General features: G+C 42.9%; 1 protein-coding gene across 3 annotated transcripts in view; it reads right to left on the bottom strand.

Annotated features, from left to right (window-relative positions):
* NRP1 (neuropilin 1) overlaps window positions 1–22,596 on the bottom strand; it is a 126,876-nt gene that overhangs the window by 51,222 nt on the left and 53,058 nt on the right. For all 3 annotated transcript variants that reach the window (XM_079996455.1, XM_079996454.1, XM_079996453.1), the window contains exons 4-6: window positions 16,960–17,187; window positions 7,398–7,553; window positions 4,983–5,149 (exon numbers count right to left, since the gene is read on the bottom strand). In XM_079996455.1, the coding sequence (XP_079852581.1) occupies window positions 4,983–5,149; window positions 7,398–7,553; window positions 16,960–17,187 (551 nt within the window). The remainder of the gene's footprint in view (window positions 1–4,982; window positions 5,150–7,397; window positions 7,554–16,959; window positions 17,188–22,596) is intronic.

Below are 22,596 nucleotides of genomic sequence, written 5' to 3'. Positions count from 1 at the left end.
GATGTGCTTTAAGTCATAGAGTAGGCCCACTGAAATCAATGTCCTTATGTTAGTCAAGTCTATCAATTTCAATGGGTCAACTCTGTGTATGGCTTAGCTGGACATACCACCCAAGGTCTCACAATTTGTTAAATCTCCCTGCTTATATAAACTCATTGTAAATGTCCTGGCGATATTTTTTCAGACTCTCTTCCTTCTTGTTTGCAGTAACAACTGTGGGTTAGAGAAGGCACCTGGCTGGGATTTACTAAAGGAGGCAACACAGGACAACCCAAAACTCAAGAGATGTAAGGTGCTAATTGTGTTTACAAACACAGATTTCACTCAAAGGCTTTTAACCATACTACAAAAGTTATTTAAGCGCAATGACTTCATGTGTGCTGCTTAAATGTAACTGTTGGTCCTAACTGTGGATGTTGAATGTACTCTGTAAAAATGCAATTACTGCTGCCAGGGTAGAAATCTGCCATCCGTTTAAAAGGAATGTACTGAAAGTGCAATCATAAAACCCTTGCATGTTATGGATTTGATTAAGATTTTACTCCCTTAGGATTCCCAATTGCACAATAACAGGAGTTCCTCAGATTTTAAATACCACAGACAGGAACAGATTTCACTAAAAACAGATGTGGAACCCTTGGGTTGGCGTTCTTACTAGTTTTGAGAGCTAAAACTTTGCTGGTAATTGATAGCTATTAACATGTTTGTTGTTTAGGTTACCAAAATGGAAATACTACACTACCCCCCTCCCATGAAAGGATATGTTAATGAGGGAAGCTCGGAAATATACTTCAACTTCTGTTCCTTTTTCTGGATTAAATTAAAGATTGTTGTGGAGCAGGGTGGGGGGGTGGAATATCAATAATGCTATTTCACTATAAAAAAAGAATTGAAATAGAAGCAGAAGATTAAAAAAAAAATCAAACAGGTTTTGGTCAAGGGAATAGAATAGAACAGTATTTATTGCATTAAGGAAGTAAATAACGCTGCTTTTGCATTTTGCCCCTAAAGGAAATGCCTCTTGAGGTCCTCTCTCCAAATGGGCCAACATGGTTACTTATGGCTTTTGGATGTAACAGAAACAAGATTTATTTTTGGTAGGCCCTTCACACATGCTATTCTGCATATCTTTAGTTCCCCTTCTTGGCACTGTTAAGATGGGAAACATATGCTGGATTCAGTCTGCTATGCTGCCAGTATACCACCCACACACAGGAAGATCCCAAGAGATCAGCGCCTTGCATTCATTCCCCCATGGCATGCCAACATGGGCACTCAGGTCAATGTACACTTACTGCCAAGTAAACATGCTCTCCATGCGCCACATCTTGCCCCTTCCCTCAGTGCCCTGCTTTAAGGATCAATGCAACCTGCTAGTAATAAGCATATGTGGTTTTTGGTTTTTTTTTTTGCTAAGGAGATTAGAACACAACCAGCTGCCTCTATTTTTCTGCTCTTTCCACTTTTCGCTTCCCTAGTTGAATCCAGAAGTCTACGTTTCATTTCTGCACCCACGAGAAGCGATTCTGCAGCTGCCGTTACCACCAGTATCACAGGAAGTCTGGGCTGTCTTTGACCGTAGCTGAAACCATCCAACCAACTATGCTATCATTGGAGGAATGCTGCCTGGACAACCATGGACATAGTTATCAGATATGAATGGGATTCCTAGATACGCATCTCTAGTGCCCATTCTGACATCTAAGGCAGTTAGTGCATGCACAGGTGAATAATATCCTTGCCAGTGTGAGATAATTCTGTACTGGCAGAAGATAGATCACTATTGTTGTTGTTGTTGTTGTTGTTGCAGCAGCTGAGGACTCCCAAGGCAGTTAAGAAAATACAAGCACACCTTAAGAACAGCATCTAATATTTACAGGACTTTGATGCTCTTGTGTATATTTGCATCACTCACAACTGCACTCTAATCTAGGTTCTATATTTTGCATTACCCAAGATACAGCATTATTGGTTTTGGCAGTACAAAGAAGAGACCTCAGGAACTTACTGCAGATTTTTGTAAGCCCCACTCAGTATTACACTCCCTTAATCTGCTGCTGGAGGTACTGGACTTGCTCAGCCTCGTAATGAGGCCACACTTGAAATACATTTCCATTCATTTTGTAATGAACTTTTTGCATATTTGCTACCTCCAGTCTTCTCTTCCTTGAGATTAACTTTCAAAATTATTTTCACTTTCCTGCTGCCATCGTTTTCTTTTTTTTCGTTTTTTTTGCTGCCATGTGAACCTCTTGACTTCATCGAAATGCTTGCTTAGAGCAAGCTACAGGGAGAAATTACAACTTGCAAGTTAGATTTCTGACTCTCTTTTACTAAATTGTGGAGCGGGGAATATGGAAGCGGGTTTTCTTTTAAAAAGAAGTGGGAATAAAAATATGGAATGCAATTTTTATGTTTGCTACACTTCTGTGAAGATAAGTGACAGCAATTAACGCCAACGTCGTTTGATTTATAGTCAAGGTTTGCTTAATTTCCCTGCTACTTATTCCTTGGGAGTTAGAATCAACTGATTTCTGTTTGCGAAGTGTGATTAAGTTTATCATTTACAATTAACTGGTTTTCAGCAGCTCAGGATGTGCTGAGGCCTCATAAGCTGGACACCTGAGAGTCCCATTGTGTACCAAAGGATCAGGAATGAAAGATTTCCCCTGACTTTCTTCCCCTGGCTGATTACCACTCAACATGTTTTTAAGCTTTCTTGCAGACAGCAAACCTCAGAGGAAACACTGATGCGAACGCTCTTATTGATGGTTAATGATGCATTATTCTTATATGTCAGCTCGATATTTCCTATGGAAAACAATAAAAGCCTGAAGAATGCCCCAGTTATTTAAACTACTGGAAGCTTTCAATACTGCATTATTAATCTAACAAATGTGAACATTTCTCTCCTGGCTCCTGCTGTCATCAACTGCATTTAGACCACAATTAAAGAGGAAAGTGGAGATTCTAATTAAATAGTAGAGGGGGGGGGAATGTTCTGATATTTATGATAACTGGGTCTTTGAATTCTTAACAAACTCCCTTTTGTAAAACAAAAAATAACAATTGAACAACCCAGCAGCATTCATTGGGTTGAATTCTCTAACAAATAATTTTAATGTGGCCATAAATGATAGCGAAATGGTAGGTCTGGTTACACAACAGTACTAGAAAATTACTCAGGTAGAGAAGTGCTTACTGCTCCCTTGAACAAAATGGATCAAGCATAAAACAAATTATTTCAAAGGTGTAGGAGTGAGGTAAGGTGGTGAAGAGGAAGAGGAGGCACCAAATCTCGTAAATATCTCCTCTATCCCCCTCTGCAGAAATAAGAACACCAATTCCCATTCTGTGTGTGGGGGGCGGGGGACAAAAATATTTGAATGAATATTTCTGCATTCATTTTTTAACTACAGCTGTATGGCACCGCATCAGAAACCGACTCTCAAAACCAGGATGGGTCATAAGTATATTCAGATACAGCTTTGTACAATGGTACTGTACAAAGAACCTGCTCCTTGGTGGAGAGGAATGGGGGAAAGAGTTAAGAAAATTCACACCCTGACACATGGTCCTGAACTGGGGCCAAAATGTGGCTTTCATCTCAGCATCTTAATCAGAATTCTCTGCATATGAGTAGAAATATGTTTTAATTTTTCTACAAAAGGTACGTATGACATATGGTTCAGTGGGTGAATACTGACAATTGCTTACCACAATGTACATGTAACCATTAGATAAATTGGTTTTCTGAACCATGCTGCCAAATGGAATGGGGAATATCACTGAACAACAGGCAGACTTAAATAGCCTTAATTTTATTTATTGCACCTTGGCCCTTAAATTTTCTATTCTGTGTTCAGGATTTCATACTCCTTAATTTCAGAACTTTTTTACACTTAACAAAGGCAATTGCAATTTTTGCCTTATACTCTCTGGGTGGTATTCAACTTAGTTTTACTCAGGGTAAAGGTAAAGGTAAAGGGACCCCTGACCATTAGGTCCAGTCGTGGCCAACTCTGGGGTTGCGGTACTCATCTCGCTTTACTGGCTGAGGGAGCCAGTGTACAGCTTCCGGGTCATGTGGCCAGCATGATTAAGCCGCTTCTGGCGAACCAGAGCAGTGCACGGAAATGCCATTTACCTTCCCGCCAAAGCGGTACCTATTTATCTACTTGCACTTTGACGTGCTTTCGAACTGCTAGATTGGCAGGAGCAGGGACTGAGCAACAGGAGCTCACCCCGTTGCGGGGATTCGAACCACTAACCTTCTGATCGGCAAGTCCTAGGCTCTGTGGTTTAACCCACAGCGCCACCTGCGTCCCTTTTTTTACTCAGGGTAGAGCCACTGAAATTAATAGTCCTAACTTAGTCATGTTCATTAGTTTCAATGGGTCTACTCTGCAGTAAAAGTTGAATACCACTCCCTGGTTCCACACTGTCTTAGTGGTCTACCTATGGGTCTAATGTTCTGATGTACAGAAATTTAATAGGCTTATCTCATTTTTACTTTAAATTTTGTGAAAGACACAGACCTTCCAAGGTGAAATTCTCACTCAACTCCTCATGGCACCAAGTAGCTATTGAATACTATTCTTGTGAAAGCTATCACAGGCTGCTCAGCAGACCATTTCACTTTAAGTGCTTGTTAAACTAATATTGACTTTTCCGACTAAACCAAAACCTCTGTTATTTGTGCCCAGAAAAATGAAGAGGGGAAAAACCATGCAGGAAGTGAAAGAATGCATCTTCTTGACCTTTCCTTTCTTTCCCTCCACCTCATACCTAGTCTATTTGTAATAAAGATCTAACGGGGGAGTTGAAATATTCATGCCTAGGACTCTGTGTTATGCAGGAATTTTTTTTCACTCTATACACTGGTGCATTTACCTTTAAAATGACTTTGCCTCTCCTGCTTTCTTTGAAACACCCCACAAGAGTTGTAATTTTTACAGATGTGGGTTGGTTGTCTTTCATACCTGTATCCATTCTCTGTTGGAATCTTCTCCAGGCGTCCACCCATTTTCAGGGTAATTTAATCTAGACCTTTCAGAAGACCAGTTGGTGCTATACTGGGAAGAGGCACTGATTTGGTCAGAATGTATTTCACCAGATTCCATACCAAGAGGTTCAGCACACTGGAAATCTGAAAATAACAATGCTGTCAGTAGCACATAAGGTTCACAAAATCCAAAATAGCTATGGCAAGAAGCAGTGGCTGCAATCCATAGCCCAATGAAGACAATGGCAAAGTAACGCTGAAATTAACATCTCAGTATGTCACCCTTTCCTGCTTTGAAGGGGATGCTCAAGTACTGCGCCGTGTGACTTTATCAAATGAGGCCATAGCAGTTCTTCTACTGCTGACAATTGTGGTCAAGTTTTTGAAAGCACCCAAACACAGTGGAAGGCACAAACCAATGCAAGAACTACTCATCTTGACTCTATGTGTCTAGCCTCCTTGGTTGTGTGTTTGTAGAAATATAGGGCTATAAAGATCAGAAATGATACATGAATACAAAGTCATGGGGGGCCTTTGCTGGAAGCTCTTCATGTTCTTTACGTCAGACTTATGTAATAAATCACTATAATATTACAAAATTTCTGAAATGTTGGCAAGTTTTGAAATAAGCAAGGTATATAACCATGGTAGCCCAGCATGTGCAATTTCCATTGCAAGAAAACTTGCTAACTGTCGTGTAACGGGCCAATGGCCGTAATAAAGATCAATCCAAAATCCATTGCAAGAAAAACGGGGTGAGTATTCTGAGAGAGAGGATAATGGACTAAATTACCCCACCTTTCCTTCAAAAAACTCAAGGTGGTGAACACATGCTGCTCCCCATTTAATCCACACAACAACCAAATGAGGCATATTAGTGTTAGATATGGTGACTGGCCCAAGGGCACCCAGTAAGCTTGTGGCTTAAGCATGGATTTGAACCAGACCTCCTTGTCAAAAGTCTAGCTCTCTACCATGCTGCCTCCATATTTTACTTATACAGTAAACTTCAGCTTTAAAAGCTGTTGCTCTAGTCTTCACATACTCCCTTTACGTGGGATGTAAAACAGGCCTGTCTGTATGATGAGCATTAAATTCAGACCAAAAAAATGAATTAAATGTTAACAAGAGATGTGGAATAAAATGTTTTAAAAATCAGAAAGCGGCCGTGATGTGACAGGGGTATGATTAGCCTTGTATCCCCTACAATTTTAATTCTATTTGAAGGTTTAAAAACACACCCATGACCAAAAATGAGATCTAGTCGATCAGCATTTTCCCTGAGGGAAACAATTCTGTGAAGTCAAACAGAAAAATTACAACTGGCTTTTAAGAGACATTATTAAGAGGCAAGTCAGACTTTGCTATGCTGCAGAATCTCCATTTGAAATGTTGAATTTTGTACAGATGTCGGCTATTGTTTTGATCAAAGACAATACAAGAGGCTCTGTAGATGAGGTATTAAAAGCTTGGATCTGCTGGGCAAGAGTCAAGAGCTCCTGCATAGTTTACTACTACACTTGTTATTTATAATTGCATTTATATCCCACTTTTCCTCCAAGGAGCTCAATGTGGCATCAGTGGTTCTACCCTCTCTCCAGCTGATCTTTACAATAACTCTGCGAAGTAGCTTAGCCTGAGAGTCAGTGGCCAGCCCAAATGAGCTTCATGGCTGAGTCAGGATTTGAACTCTGGTTTCCCAAGTCCTAGCCCAACTCACTAATCACTACGACACTCTAGCTCTGGGTGGGAATTCACCATCCCTGGATAGTCGACAGATTGTCAGATGCTGGAGCAGCTCCCCCTGTCACATCAACATTTCCTTCAATGGATTTTGACCCTCAGACCTCTGTTCTTGCCTTTGCAGAAATGAGGTGCCAAACACAGACTGCAATGTTAGACGAAACGTTGTGTACATTAAATTGGTATTTTATATTGTGGCTGTATATATGTGGTAGTTTAAAGTGGATGAACGTCATCCACACAACGTTGTAGTCATCCAAGTAGCATTCTGCATCTCCCAACCATTTAACCAGGATTTTCCTGATACTCGGATAACGTAATAAGGAGCAGAATTCTATTTTAAAAATCGTACGCAATCCAGCTGTGGACATACTTCTAGACTTCTTGGTCTGGATGTTATTGTTTAGATGTACTCCTCTACATTTCTACAGGGAAGGGAGAATGTCTCCACAACGTTGTGACTTTTTAGACAAATAAAATTGAGCGGAAATGTCTTCTCCTGCCCATGGGTGGTTGCTTTAAAAACAGATGCACAAAGGGCTCTTATTTATCTAAGGCTTCTTTAAATATTTCATGCAGCACCCAGCAGGTGAGGAGACAGGATAGAGAGTATTCAGCACACAGCTCTGTAGGATGGATAAACACTGACCTTCCGACACACTGTTCTGCAGGACAGTGTAGTTTGCAGAGAATCCTTCTTTTGCTATTGCGCTGTCGGTGTAGAAAACCATGGAAAGAATGCCGGTTGAAGAGCGGACACGGCCTGGTGTGTTTTGCCCACAGTATCGGCCTATGTGAGGACCAACTGAAAGTAAACAAGAGCACAACGGTGAAGTCTCCACAACAAAAGAATATGGCATTTTATGCACACCCAAAGAGAGGCCTCACAGAAAATTGGAAACGCCCTGAATTTGGCATCTCTTGCCCCCCTCCAGATGTTGTTATTGTGCATTCATGATGATTTCTGCTCATGATGCTTTTGGAGCAATCATATGCGACCCTACATTCAAAACTGTTTGTGCCTGCAGAAACATACCATCCAACACCGGAATGCGGCAAATTGGGACATGACCTCAATGGAGGCTGCGCCCCCCATCTTACTTTGGCCCTACTCCTGCCCCCTCTCAGCTCCCTCCCTCCCTCGTACCTTCACCTTCCTCCTCGGCCACTGCAGCCACCACTAGTGTACTTTCGGAAGCCAGCACTGGGGGGGCTTCTGTAAATCTGGGATGCCCCACTTAAAACGGGACAGTTGCAAGGTATGCAAACATTTGTTGGGGTGTGTGCCATACTGCTTCATTTCCCATCGGTGCATGCCCTGCAGCTTCCTGCTGAAATCCTGTAACATTTTATACCACGAATATTTGGAAGCACCTCAAAACAACTAATAAAGCCATATCAGCCCACCACCAATGCACTGTTACTGTGTCAAGAACATGTTGCAGAATATATCCACAATGATACACCAGCTATTAACCAAAACAATTTATAGTTCCATCCTACCACAAACCCTCTCTCCTACAGTATTTACTTATTTTTTAAAAAATATTTACAGACTGCAATATACATCAGAATGGTGCACAAGAATACCTATGTAAAATAAAAGCCACATAAAAATTCGTGACCGTCAGCTGTTATGGAAATTCTCTTAATTGACTGCATAAGTTTGGGGATCTGGAAATGATTTCAGCAGGCATTAAAGGTTAAAACAGAAGGCACCAACCAACAGTATGGGGGAAGGGACATAGCTCAGTGGTGGAGCATCTGCTTTGCATGCAGAAGGTCCCAAGTTCAATCCCCAGCATCTCCAGGTAGGACTGGGAGAGAACCTGGTCAGAAACCCTGGAGAGCTGCGTCCAATCAGCATAGACATTACTGAGCTAGAGGGATCAATGGCCTGACTCAGTATAAGACAGCATCCTATACTCCAGTACAAAAATCCAGTGGAAAATGGCAACATACATTTATAGGGGAAATATTTTTATGATTGCGATTGTTAGTAACGAGGCACACAGTTATAAGCACAAAGGAACCTTTGCCAACAAAACAAAGGGGTCCAGCTGGTCCAGCCTGCACTACTAGTTCCGTGAAATAAAGCTCACCATCCATACATGAGAAATGAGAACACAGTCAAGACTCAGTGAACAAGGCAATGGGAAGGAAAGGTGAATTGCACTGAAACAAACAGAAACTCAGGTGTACACAGGACATAAACACAGATTGAACAGAAGGGTAACCTCTTAAATTGGATCACAAGAATGCATTGAACATAACCTTGCAGTAAAGCAACATCAGAACATTATGGTTGCATGCATATGGTAAAGTAGCACCACAGCTTCAATATAAACACTAATTAGTGACACAGCAAATGAAAACGTTGCAAACTGTCATTTCCCATGTCACTAATCAGTGCTTATATATAATGATGTGATATCTTTATATGGTATGCAACCTCCTTGTTTGCTTTGGTGTGTCTAGGTGACATCGTGATGCCAGTTTATCACACTGGTATGTTGCATACATTCTGGTTTCAATAGGTTGCCCTTCTGTTATTCTGCTTGTGTTTACAACCATGAATAGCTGGCTGTGCCTCTGCAGGATATGGTATACTTGAGCATCTATGCTCATTCATTAGTATGTTCACAGGGCAAGCTGTCATGGATTGTTCAGTAAATTCAGAGAAATGCCTAAGTGATTACAATTGCCCAGTAATCAATGGCTCCCTCCTTCCCTTGCACTGTCCATTCCTATTTGTGCTTTCAACAGCTTCCAGCTTGAAGCATTCCCTCTCTGCTCATATTGTGGCCTGTGCCACCAAGAAAGTAATTCACTTTGAGTATGAAATATTTCCTTTCCATTATGGTAATATCCCTCAGAGGCATTCACCAAAGATATATGCCAGTGAAATCACCTCTGGAAGTTTAAGAACAACAAATCTTTTGCTAGTAAAAATAAATAAATCTATAACCAGATTGGCTGAACTTCCTAAGCCTAAGAGCCTCTTACCACAATTTCCATATGGCTGAGAGCCAAAAAGCACAGATTCTGTTCCTTCCCAGGCATTTGCTTCTCTGCTCGCAATAACAAAATCAGCACTCATTGCCTCTTCTCCTGCAGTAGCTTTCCCCATAAGTCCCCAAGTCCTACCACAGCTTCTGTACAAGCTGTTCCAGTCGTACTTTTCATAGTCCCCTCACATCCACCCTTCTCTCCCTGCCTCACCTCCTTCAGCCAAAGTGTTTCTGCTTACCCTTTTCTCTCAATTCCATGGGCTCCCTGCAAATTTCAAATACCACTGAAAACAGTGGGTGGCCAGCATTTAAACACGCCACATATTCAAAACACATGGCTTGCCCCAGAGAATACTGTGAACTGCAGTCTCCTGCTCAAAGATTATAGTTCTCCGTACCCTTAACAAACGATTGTTCCCAGGATTCGTGTGCTTTAAATGTATGGTGCACAGACAGCATTATTCTATGCCAAGGTTTCCAGCTTGGTATGCTACTGATGCAACTCCCATCATGTATGATCCTTGGCTGTGCTGGCCAGACCTGATGGGAATTGCAATCCAAAATATCTGGAGGGCACCAGTTTGCATAAAGCTACTATATGTGATTCCTCTCTGTTGCATACTAATGGTAACTCTTTATCTGCAAGACAGAAACTCCTCCAGGGTATGTAGGTATGGTTATGAAACTCTCCATGCAATAAGGTGAGATCACCTCACAGCAGAAGAGGGAAAATCCCCATAAGAAAACTGCTAGGACATAGAAAAGGCAATAGATTTAGTGGCTGTTAAAAAAAAAAAAAGGTAAAGGACGACTCTGGGGTTGCGGCGTTCATCTCGCTTTACAGGCCGAGGGAGCCAGCGTTTGTCCACAGACAGTTTTTCCGGGTCATGTGGCCAGCATGACTAAGCTGCTTCTGGCGCAACAGAACACCAAAACCAGAGCAGCGCACGGAAACCCTGTTTACCTTCCTGTCAGAGTGATACCTATTTATCTACTTGCACTTTTGGGCATGCTTTCAAACTGTTAGGTTGGCAGGAGCTGGGACTGAGCAACGGGAGCTCACACTATTGCGGGGATTCGAACCGCCGACCTTCAGATCAGCAAGCCCAAGAGGCTCAGTGGTTTAGACCACAGCGGCACCAGCATCCCACTTAGTGGCTGTTAGTATAAGTGAAGAAGCGATGAGGAAAAAGATGAATAGCAAGACAGAGCCAAAAGTTTAACCATGAGTGATAAGCAGATTCAAAATGACTTTATAGTCTGTTTAAAATTTGGCAATGCCCACACGTGTGCACAACAGTTTCTAAGCACTGAGCTATGGCACCAAGGCAGACTGCTGCTGTTACACTGGTCTGTGATGGCACAGAAATAAAAGGCATGTGCAGAACTTACACCGATAGCCTCTGCACTGATTTTGCATGTTTTTGTTTACTTTTTAATTATAGGGACACGGGTGGCACTGTGGGTTAAACCACAGAGCCTAGGACTTGCCGATCAGAAGGTCAGCGGTTCGAATCCCCGCGACGGGGCGAGTTCCCATTGCTCGGTCCCAGCTCCTGCCAACCTAGCAGTTTGAAAGCACGTTAAAGTGCAAGTAGATAAATAGGTACCGCTCCAGCGGGAAGGTAAGCAGGGTTTCCGTGCGCTGCTCTGGTTTGCCACATGCCCCAGAAGCTGTACGCCGGCTCCCTTGGCCAGTAAAGCGAAATGAGCGCCGCAACCCCAGAGTCAGTCACGACTGGACCTAATGGTCAGGGGTCCTTTTACCTTTACTTTTTAATTAAGTTTACTAGAACCTATGATGTTTGTCATATGATGCTCATACATAAGAGAAAGGTTTCGAGAAGCAAGGAAGGGAGGCTGCATTGTAATTTAGGGAGGCATATGGCACTGTGACGCAGCTTAACATGCACCACCCCAAGGCACTGCAAGTGTCTGGCAACTTTTGATGGAGCCATGGAAGTCTCTTCATTTGTGGCTCCTGCTTTTTTAATCTCCCACGAAAAGGACTCTGGGGTTTTGTGTGTTTTATCTTGAATCTGACTAGTCAGCATCTGGCCTTTTCCTCTCATTGTTTCCCCTCCTTCTGTCCAATGGGCAAACATCTGTGACTTTGCTCCTTTTCCATTAGGCCCTTTGATCACTGCAGCCATTGACCTTAATGAGGAAGAGAAACGAAGCCACTATAATTCCATACCCTGGTACTTATTCTGAGCCACCCCATTTCCTGCAAGGATGCTTCCTTTGAAATAGCAAACAGAAGGGAACTTGTTTCAAAGCAGATTCACACTTTTAAGATTCAGCGTGACTCATGGGTTCATACTTTCTTTAAGACACATACATGGTAATTTAAAATTTTATTTGTCTGAATACTGCCACTAGATATCATGGCTGTGGGCTCGTCATCTAGCTGTGTAAATACAGCAGCCAAAAGATTTGCAGACTATGATATAAAGAGGTATTGAATTTTCTTACACAACATGTAAGACTTTGCCTACTGAGTTAATGCAATATTGATCTGACCTGAACTGGATAAAATAGAGGTTTTTAGTCTTCCTGTATAAATACAGAGCATTCTTAAACATCTCTCTCTCTCTCTCTCTTTTCCAATTTCAAGCTTTCAAACTGGCGAATGACAATAAATTACTTAATAATGTGCAAAAGGCGACCACACTAAATGGTTCACTGTGGAGAAAACATCTTGACCAATAATTCATGAGATTATATCACTACCTGCTTAGCTAGAATGTGTCAGTCTTTCTTGAAGGCTCCTATTAATCTTTCCTTGCCTTGTAATTTGTGAGCGAAGGGTCAAATGGATTCCAGCACAACAAATCTACTTGTAGCTGCTTAAATTGGAACTATAGAGTGTCTGGGACCCATTTGAAGCTGCTATTAGAAATTATTTTATTTCGAGATGTTTGGTCCTATTCTGGTAGCATCAGTCCTGGAGCTGTGTGTTTATGAGATTCCGAACTTTCATGTATGGAAATGTAAAGTGAAAATGTCATTTGTTCATTATTATTAATTTGATCTAAGATATTATAATCATGTCAAGAACAATTACACTGCATAAGAACAGAGTGTTTGCAATTTTTCAACATTTTGATTGAGAGAATGTGTTAGCTAGCCACCTTTAGTGAACGTGAAAAGCAGAGTGCAATGCGATTAAAGCTCCACTGACTTAAACGGGCAATTAGACACATACTTATCAGTGGAGTTTAGACTTTCTTATGGCAGGGGTAGAGAACTCCTGTGCCCTGTAGATGTTGCTGTATTACAACTTCCATTATCCTGACCAAGGCTATACTGACTGAAGTTGATGGGAGTTGGGAGCCCAACATGTTCTAAATCCAAGTCATATGGACTGATTGCACCAATTCAAGCATGCAGTTCTGCATTAGCAAAGGCTGTCCATTTCCCTCCAAGAGCAAAAAAGCACCCCATATGGCAGGGAAGCCCTTATGCGAGTAAGGAGTCTTTATTTCCATAGAATAATATAAAGAACTCCTTTATGAGCAGGGCTTTGGAGAACATCCATGCTGTTCCAAAGTTGAAGCAGCAGGAATATTTTCAGAGCAACCTTATATGTGTCCACTACTGAGTTTAACTGAGCTTACTCCTAGCTAAGTGTGTATAGGATTGCAGGATCCCAGCACCCTACTTGACATGGATCAGCCAGAGCCAGTGTGGCAGATGGTCAACCAGACAAAGCTTCAGGATCCCTACACATACAAGATCCCTCTCCTTTCAGGAGCAGGGAGCTAGGAACACAGCAGGGAGAGAGTTATGCAGAGCCAGCAATGTAGTTACATGTAGCCCAAGTGTCCTGTGTCTGCTTAAAATGGGGCTTCTCTTTCAGGGCTTTCTCCCTGGTGGATGGCTACTCCACAAATATCCCCCCTTTCAAACTCAAGCCTCTGTTTTAGGTTCTGAGGGAGTGGCCATGTGATCCATTAAGAAGAGCCACCAAAGATCAAGATCCTATGATTCTATTCCCCTTTCTGTGGTGCATGTGATGGAATGTTTTCTCCTATAATTTTGTTTCTGCCATTGATATTGAAATTAATCCCAAGGCCATCCTTATTTTATTGACTGAGCTCCACTCCCCCCACATGCACAGAAGCTGGTTGGATCAGCAGTTGAATCTTCAACACTGGTGATGGGATGGCATCCTCCACCACACTGGAGACAGCAGGCTAGATTAGGGGGACCACAAAAGGTTGTGGGGCTACAAAGTGGAATGGGGGAAATTCAAGATGAACAGGTGAGGGCTGCTGTTGTGCTCCAAAATCTGCCCCCTTAGGCAGTTGCTTCACTCTTCCCAATGGTTGGGTCAGCCCTGAAAGCAGAGGCTTGACTCTGCAGGGTAAGGCTGAGTCCTCCAGCAATTGTCAACATTGCCTCCTTCCTCTGTGAGATGGACCATTTTCCAGGACCCCTGACACAGTTCTGGTGACAAAACTGGAATACAGTAGCCACGCCTTGCCCAATTGCTTTAATCTCAGCAACCATCTCCTATTGTCAGTGCACATCACACACTTTCTCCACCAGCACCATTTTGACAGGAAGAATGTGTTCCACTTCATGTCTTTTAATACAAAATATTAAATAAGGACTAATGTTACAAGCTGACATTTCATATACCTACACATGCTAAATCATGCACATTTTCAGAGCGCTCCCCTTCTGGGAGAGAGATGCCAGCTAAGTAAGTAGTTATAGAAATATATGTTTTAAATGTCACAATCCTGATTTCTATAGTTTAAACAAAACACACTTTTAATCCAAAGATACATTGGGATGATTATAATACTTGCTCATAATGATTCCAATTCATTCATTTTCTAGAACCAGAAAATTACTACTTCAGCGGCAATAACTTTGACACTAATCTCTTTGAAAATATTTCAAATAATTTGGCTGATTGGTCTTTTTCTCCACACATCTTCTGAAATTGAAATTTCCACCGGAGTGCTTTTTGCTGTTTTAAAAAAACCCTATTATTACATTTCAAGGCACAGTTATAATACTGCCTTGAACTGCCATGAGACTGTTCTAATGGACAGGTTAAATACTAGAAAGACCTTCAGTCATTATTTTGCTTCCTCCATTACTCCCCCTTCAGGAGTAATCATCCCCCATTTGTGTAGGATGATGTTGGAGACAGCAGGACCAAGTATGCTAAGCACCACCTTCTCTGTCTCATGCATGAGTTCAAGGTAGAATTTTGCAACCATGACTTCAGGAGCCTTCATGCTTCGGAAGTTCACCCTCCAACTTGGGGAGGGGAATGAGGACAGCAATACATCTTAAAACAGCAGTCACCATGTCCCTGTCACCGGGACAGCCACCATGTCACCGTCAGGGGTGACACTGGCTTCCTCCAGTAAAAAGAGCAGTTGTGGCCAGTGTGGTTAAGAGTGGTGGACTCGTAATCTGGGGAACCGGGTTCGCGTCTCCGCTCTTCCACATGCAGCTGCTGGGTGACCTTGGGCTAGTTACACTTCTTTGAAGTCTCTCAGCCCCACTCACCTCACAGAGTGTTTGTTGTGGGGGAGGAAGGGAAAGGAGAATGTTAGCCGCTTTGAGACTCCTTTCGGTAGTGATAAAGCAGGATATCAAATCCAAACTCTTCTTCTTCGTCTGCTAAGTGAAACCGCTAGCTCCTGTGGCATGGTGAAGAGAGGGCGGAAGGGAGGTCCCTTTCTGACCTGGAAGCACTGCAGCCAGCATGTCAGGGGACTGCCATCGGAACAGGGAAGGGAGGCAGAGGGGCAGTTGGGATACAGGGAACCTCCGAAAATCTTGAGAAGCAGTTCCTCTTCCTGCGGTGGGGAAAGCCACACCTCCAGTGGGGAAGAGGGGAAGGGACCGGAGAATGCTGCTGGGAGTCTCAGCACCGCTCCTGGCCAAGCCTCTTCCGTCGCCCACCTTGCGCAGAGGTGTAAAACGCAAAGAAGGAAGGAAAAGGCTGGGGGTGACGAAGCTCTTATGTTGGGGGAGGACCCGGAAATGACCTCTCCCAAATTCTGCTAGCGACTGAGGCAGACATGAACTTGTGGTTCCGCACTGTAAATAGTTTTGCACCAAAATAAAACCTGTAAAAGACAGGACGGAGTCCTGACTGGTTACTCACGAGAAACCACCACTACCATCTGACACAGCATGTGAATGGTGAACATGGGTTCAAGTTGCCTCGGCCAGGCTTTGCCTGACTCCATTGCTCAAATAATTTGCATGTTGCCTCAGCTGGCTGCCTCATTCTGGGCAATGCTTAGAACAACTCTAAGACCCGTAGTGGGTGCCTCATGATTTTCAGTTTCTGCTGTCACTTTTTCTGCACAGGGATTTTATTTGAAGTTAGGGAACGGGACAACCAAAATATTTTTCTCTTCCGCTGTTCATTGCCAGATGAGCACAAAAAGTTTGAAGAAGTTATCAAGGGCAGTTTGCTTGCACATCACTGCATGTACGACTCCCCTGGCTTAGGGACATCCTAAGAGGAAGTGCTCAACCAAAGAGAACCATAATGTTAAACTCCATTGAACTTGTAATAGCTGCAGCAAACCACAGGATAATGCCATAAAAACTTACATCCTCTCTCCATTAGTGCTAACAACATACAAACTAATTCTCTAGAGCTTGCATCAGCAAGAGATTACCGTAAACGAACCAACTGCAGCTTTGCTGAAATCAAAGGGAGATATAACGTGTGTGCATGTATGTGTGTGTGTGTATATATATATATATATATATATATATATGTATATGTGTGTGTGTGTGTGTGTGTGTGTGTGTATCTATCTCAGTGTGTCATTTGGCACAAGGGCAATTTCTAGAGCAGAAAAAGCATGCTATCAAAAACACAGGGCTGTCACTGGAAATGGTGGCTCTGTGTTAATTCATTTCCCCCTCCATAATGTGTAGTTCAATGGACCTCCTGTTCTAATGTCATCATGCTGTGCGTTTTTTCAGTTCCGTGTCACTGACTACTGCTGGTGGGAACAGGGAAATGTTCAATATAATGACATCAAGATACAAGGTATGTCATATGATGGAGGGTGTGGGAAGTCTATTTGGGATAACTGTTTTGGGTGGCAAGGTATGTGATAGATGTTAGAAGTCAACATGCCTTCTATAGCATGCTGTGGGATTACAACCCTGCAGCAGGCAGCTCATTTTAGATATGTATCCTACCTTCAGGGAATCCATCCCAGATTTCTAAGCGGTCATAGCGGCAGAACACTCCTGCTGGAGGATTCGAATCTGGTTCCAGTTCAAAGCTTTCAAATTCCAGTATAATCTCTGACATCTTTGGTGCAAATACAATATAAGTGCATTCAAGGCTATTGGGATATTTCTCAGGGAATCCTGGTGATTTGATCACCCCACTCATAGACGTGAAGTTTCTGGAGCATTCTGGTCCTGCAGAACAAAAGAAACAAATATAAACACAATATGCTGACTTTGTGCTATTCTGGTTCACTAGAAAACAAATTAGACCATTTTATCTTTCTGAACAGCAGAGTGGCTTTTCGGTGAAACACCTCACTTTAATCACCATATTAATCATCCAGCTAACTTGTTCCTGTTATTGATAATTGGTATTAAAATGTAATTCACATTTATTGCATGAACTCCAATTTTCAATTTGTAGCAGGGTGATAATGGGAAAAAAGAAAAAGAAAACTTGTGCCAGCTCCAAAGAAAGGGGTGTGTGTGTGCAAATTATGACAAAGTCATGTGGGAACAATGAAAGTGTAAGCTGCAGAAATCTCGACAGCCCTAGGGAAATAATTATAGCCCCTTCAAGCTTAAATCTTAAGGCTGACAGCCTTTTATTGGTAAAATAGAAAATTTTGCAAGAGGAGGGGAGTGGATTCGGTAGATGGAGCAGAGGTTTCAGATTCCTAGAGCAGTGACTCAGTAACTCTGCCAGATGTGACCTATGCCTCCTTGACAAACTAGATGTGAAAGGTAATTCGTACTCGTACCAAGGGTGACTTGACTCATTCTGAACGGTGTTGACACAGGTGCACCAGTAAAGTGTTGCTGTTAGTGAATGCATGATAAACTGTGTGATTACAGGTCGTGTTGCTGGAATCCAACTAATATCAATGTTGACATCCTAACCTTACCCATAACATCAGACATGGTGTAAGCCTTTAGTGTGCTCCACAAAATACCCTCATACAGCAACACTGGGTACTGCCCACATACCTCATCCTGCTGCTTTTATACCAGAGAATTCTCAGTCTCACAAAACTTTATCCTACTCCCAACTCTTTCGCATTAGCTTGATTTGAATTCCATTTTAGAAAATCACCTCTCAGAAAGTGCTTTATAAATGTCGTTTCTGTGTGCTCTGGCTTCCGCCACAGTGTTCTGTGGCGGCAGAAGCGGCTTAGTCCTGCTGGCCACATGACCCAGAAAGCTGTCGGCGAACAAACGCCAGCTCCCTCGGCCTGAAGCGAAATGAGCGCCACAACCCCATAGCCGCCTTTGACTGGACTTAACCATCCAGGGGTCATTTACCCTTTTACCTATGTACCTTATCTTCACCTTGATGCCGTAAAGTGAAAATAAAAATCCATGCAGGATCACAGCAAGACCCATCTGCCTCTGCATCCTTTTCCCAAGAGCATCAAGCCAGATACAACTGGGCCTTGAGCAGGCCTTGGTAGTGAAGCTGAGAGACATGGACTTGCAAAAGTCCACATAGTGAGCTCCTAAAATGAGCAGCTCCACCTAGAACTCCCAAATCCAAAACCCTGCCCACCTTATCATGCTAGGTAACCTGTACTGATTTATGTCATGTGTGAATTGAGCATGGTTGCATTGGGGAGGCATCATTCCATTGACCCATGTAATACTGGCCCATGGGGAAATTCCCCATTTCCCACAGGATTTTCTTGCATTCCTTTTGGCCCTCCCAGCACCAACTTTAAAAACACTTCATTGTTAGATGTGGTGTTTCATTTCCCAGTGCGAAGAGCATCCAGTCGGAATCAGGCAAAACTTTTATGTGCTCCTTAGGACCCGCACCAGAACATAAGAACACAGGAAGCTGGCTTAGGCAGAGTATGACCATGGGTCCATCTAACTCAGATTGGCAGTGGCTCTCTGGAATTTCAGAATTTCAGTTGTCTCCCAATTCTACCTGGGGATTGAACTTCTACAGGCAAGACAGATGCTCTGGAGTTGAGCCATGGCTCTTCTCTTGGCTTCTCAGCTCTACCACCTGACATTCTTTTGCCTGGAGACACTAGGAATTGGAGATGTCAGCACCAACACTGTTAACTTTTGTACACAAAGGATGTGCTGGAACTATGACATCATCCATCCTTTCAATATTAGGTCAGGTCTGTGGAGCCTACAATTGAGGCCGGAACCAGTGGGCCTCTTAAAGAGATGTATACGTACACTGAAATCTTAACAAATTTGTGATAATAAATCTCCAGTATAGGTCCACATAAGGAGATTGTATCCTCTTTGGAAATGATGGCAGGAAGCACAGAGAATATTTAGAAAATATCCAGCTTTCCAATACATGCAGTTTCCCAAGAGAAGACTAGTCTGTTAGATGCATATGTATATAAATAATGGCATACCATAGGAAATGGATTCCTTCTGAAATGATATAAACCACGCTACCTCTTGCTGCTTTGGCTACCATCCAGGCAGAGCGGACGTTCAGGAGCCAATTGAGAAGAATGTGATCTCAGTTCTGAAACAGCACCCGAAGTGCACGAGATGGCAAATCCAGGCCCTAACAAAGTGGTGCATTCTGGCAAAAATGAATCATTGCAGGCTCTCTGGTCAAATTCTAATTTGGGAGGTCATACTACAAATGAACTGAATTAATTATAGGTAAAGGCCTAATCTAGCCCTTCCCCTAAATGAGAGATTGGGGACATACAGTGCTTTTGTAAAAGCAGCTCTCCAAATATGAGAGGGTCGCTGATGGATAAGGATAGTTGTTAGTACTAGAGATGTATAGAGTGGTGAATTGAAGAAGAGCAGGGAAGGATGTAGCGAGGAAGTAATTGTGTCGTAAGGATTCATCTTTTCTAGCTAGTGTAAAAACTCAGGCTACCTCTGTAAAACAGGACTGAACCAAAAGAGGAAGTATGTGTGATACCTTTCATAAGTGAAATGCAACAGCCTTTCTGATATTTTTCTTTTCTTTTCTGGAGGATAGGAAGAGATGATGTTGAGGCAGAAAGGGATGGAAAGCAGGATGGTCTATGAGACTTGGAATGGCATAAAGTCAGACCTGAGCTCCTCCCTGCCTCTCCTGCACTATGCAGCTGCCACCTCCATGGTGGCGCTGTGGGTAAAACCTCAGTGCCTAGGGCTCACCGATCGTATGGTTGGCGGTTCGAATCCCCGCGGCGGGGCGAGCTCCCGTCTCTCAGACCCAGCTCCTGACCACCTAGCAGTTCAAAAGCACCCCTAAGTGCAAGTAGATAAATAGGTATCGCTTTATAGCGGGAAGGTAAATGGCGTTTCCGTGTGCTGCGCTGGTGCTGGCTCGCCAGAGCAGCTTCGTCATGCTGGCCACGTGACCCAGAAGTGTCTGCGGACAGCGCTGGCTCCGGGCCTCTTAAGTGAGATGAGCGCACAAACCTAGAGTTGGACATGACTGGCCCGTACGGGCAGGGGAACCTTTACATTTACCTATCTCACACACCTAAACTGACTCCCACTGCCCGTGGTCTGGGGAGCCAACAGAGCTGGGCTGATTACACACAGAACAACTTTATAGCCAAAATCTGGGTGGTGCTGCAGACCAGGAAGGATCAGGCAAATAGTTTCCACTGCCGGTGTAATTATGGTGGAACAGAGAATAAGGTACTTCTGCTGCTAGAATTACCTGTTCAAGCCACCTGGTGTCTGGACAGGCAGTGACGGTCAAGCCTGACTTTATAACGTACCCAATACAATAATTTAATAGATGAACACTAGATAAGAGATTTTGCATTCAGTAAATTTATTAATTCACCATTAATTTGGATGCATTAAAATGTTTAGACGAAAAGCAAACGTGAACTCTGTGTTTCACGGTAACTGTAACTCTTAGACCACAAATACATGTGCAATCTTTTCCATCTCTGTACATGACAATATCGTTTCCACTTTGATATATTGTGGCATAAACTTGAGTTAGAATTACTTTGGGACCTATAACTTTCAATATTCTGACTTTTGTGTGTGCGAATTCTCATTTATAATGTTGCCTTAATGTAACTAATGCCTTTCAGAAGGAGATTTAAAGGATCATACGAGGAAATAAATGCATGAAACTGCTGAGTTGTCACTGAAATGTCAAGGGGAAAGGGCCCCATTGAAAATGCTCACTTTTGCAAATGGCTTGTGTAGAGGCTCTTTCAGTAGTTTTCCCAGTGCATACCAACCTTAAAAGTCCATTGCTTAATTGGCAAGGCGCTGGAATTGCGGTCTCTAAGAATCTAAATGCTTTTGTTGTGGAAGGAAAACCTTTGTTCCTATAAAAGTTAAGACCCTCGGGGTTTACTTTATTCATTAATTATCTAGTTTTGGTTAGAGGACTCTCTCGGCTTCTGAATGTGTCATTAGTCTGCTTCCAAGTACAGCCAAAGCTTGTGCCAAAAAATGATCTCACTGTTACTCAGTGGCCAGTCAATAAAGATTTGACCAAAGAGCAGGGAGACTAGGGACCATTTGCCAGTCCTTCTAATAGTGGAAAACCTTCCTGCTACTCTCAGGGTTGCATTCTAGTAGTACAGCATTCACTCACAGCATGCTAGGTTTAGGTAGGTAGCCGTGTTGGTCTGACGCAGTCAAAATAAATAAAAAATTGTCCAGTAACACCCTAGAGACCAACTAAGTTTGTTCTTTGGGAAAGATTGAGGGTGAAAGGAGAAGGGGATGACAGAGGACGAGATGGTTGGGCAGTGTTCTTGAAGCTACCAACATGAGTTTGACCAAACTGCAGGAGGCAGTGGAAGACAGGAGTGCCTGGCGTGCTCTGCTCCATGGGGTCACGAAGATTCGGACGCAACTAAACGACTAGACGACAACAAAGTTTATTCTGGGTATAAGCTTTCATGTGCATGCACACTTCTTCAGATACACTGAAACAGAAGTTACCAGACCCTGAAAACTATGGTGAGACCTGGTCTGAATAGACATATTGGACTCTTGTCTCATTACATATGCTAAAGCTATTTTTGTTCATCTGCATACTTTCCCTTGCTTTTTCCTGTAGGACTAATTGCAGTCGTTAACAGTCGTCAACAGGTTTACCATACCTTTGAGTCAATCACCCATCTCCTACTACCCTTCTGAGAAAACCCCCACCCCACCCTCCCACTATATATTAGGGTCTGGTGACTTCTGTTTCAGTGTATCTGAAGAAGTGTGCATGTGCACGAAAGCTTATACCCAGAGCATGCTAGGTGTGAGGTGTTGCTTGAAAACCTATGTTACGTACCACCCACTGTCAGTATATGGAAATATCATTGCTGCAGACAGCCAGATTGTTGACATCTCATGATGCGGCTATCTGTGGGAAAGAAGAATTTCCCAGGACGTTCACAGGCTGGATAAGTCTTTGTGAAGAGTGTAACTTGAAACCTTCCAACTGCGCATGTTCAGGAAGTTTGTCAGACGTGCTGGGAGAACTGAACTGAAAGGACGTGTTTTTCGCTAGTGCTGTAATGTCAGAAATAAACATCATGTAAATAGATTTCTGACTTATTTTCTTTCCCCTGCGGAAGCAGGAGGGAGGGGTTGTGCATTTCCCCACGCTTGGGAAAATGTCGCCTATCAAAATCTCCCTGGTCTATCTGG

This window comes from Podarcis cretensis, assembly GCF_951804945.1.
Source record: "Podarcis cretensis genome assembly, chromosome: 12".
Classification (NCBI taxonomy): domain Eukaryota; kingdom Metazoa; phylum Chordata; class Lepidosauria; order Squamata; family Lacertidae; genus Podarcis; species Podarcis cretensis.
Note: the sequence above shows the minus strand (reverse complement) of the source record. Positions and strands in the feature narration are given on the sequence as shown.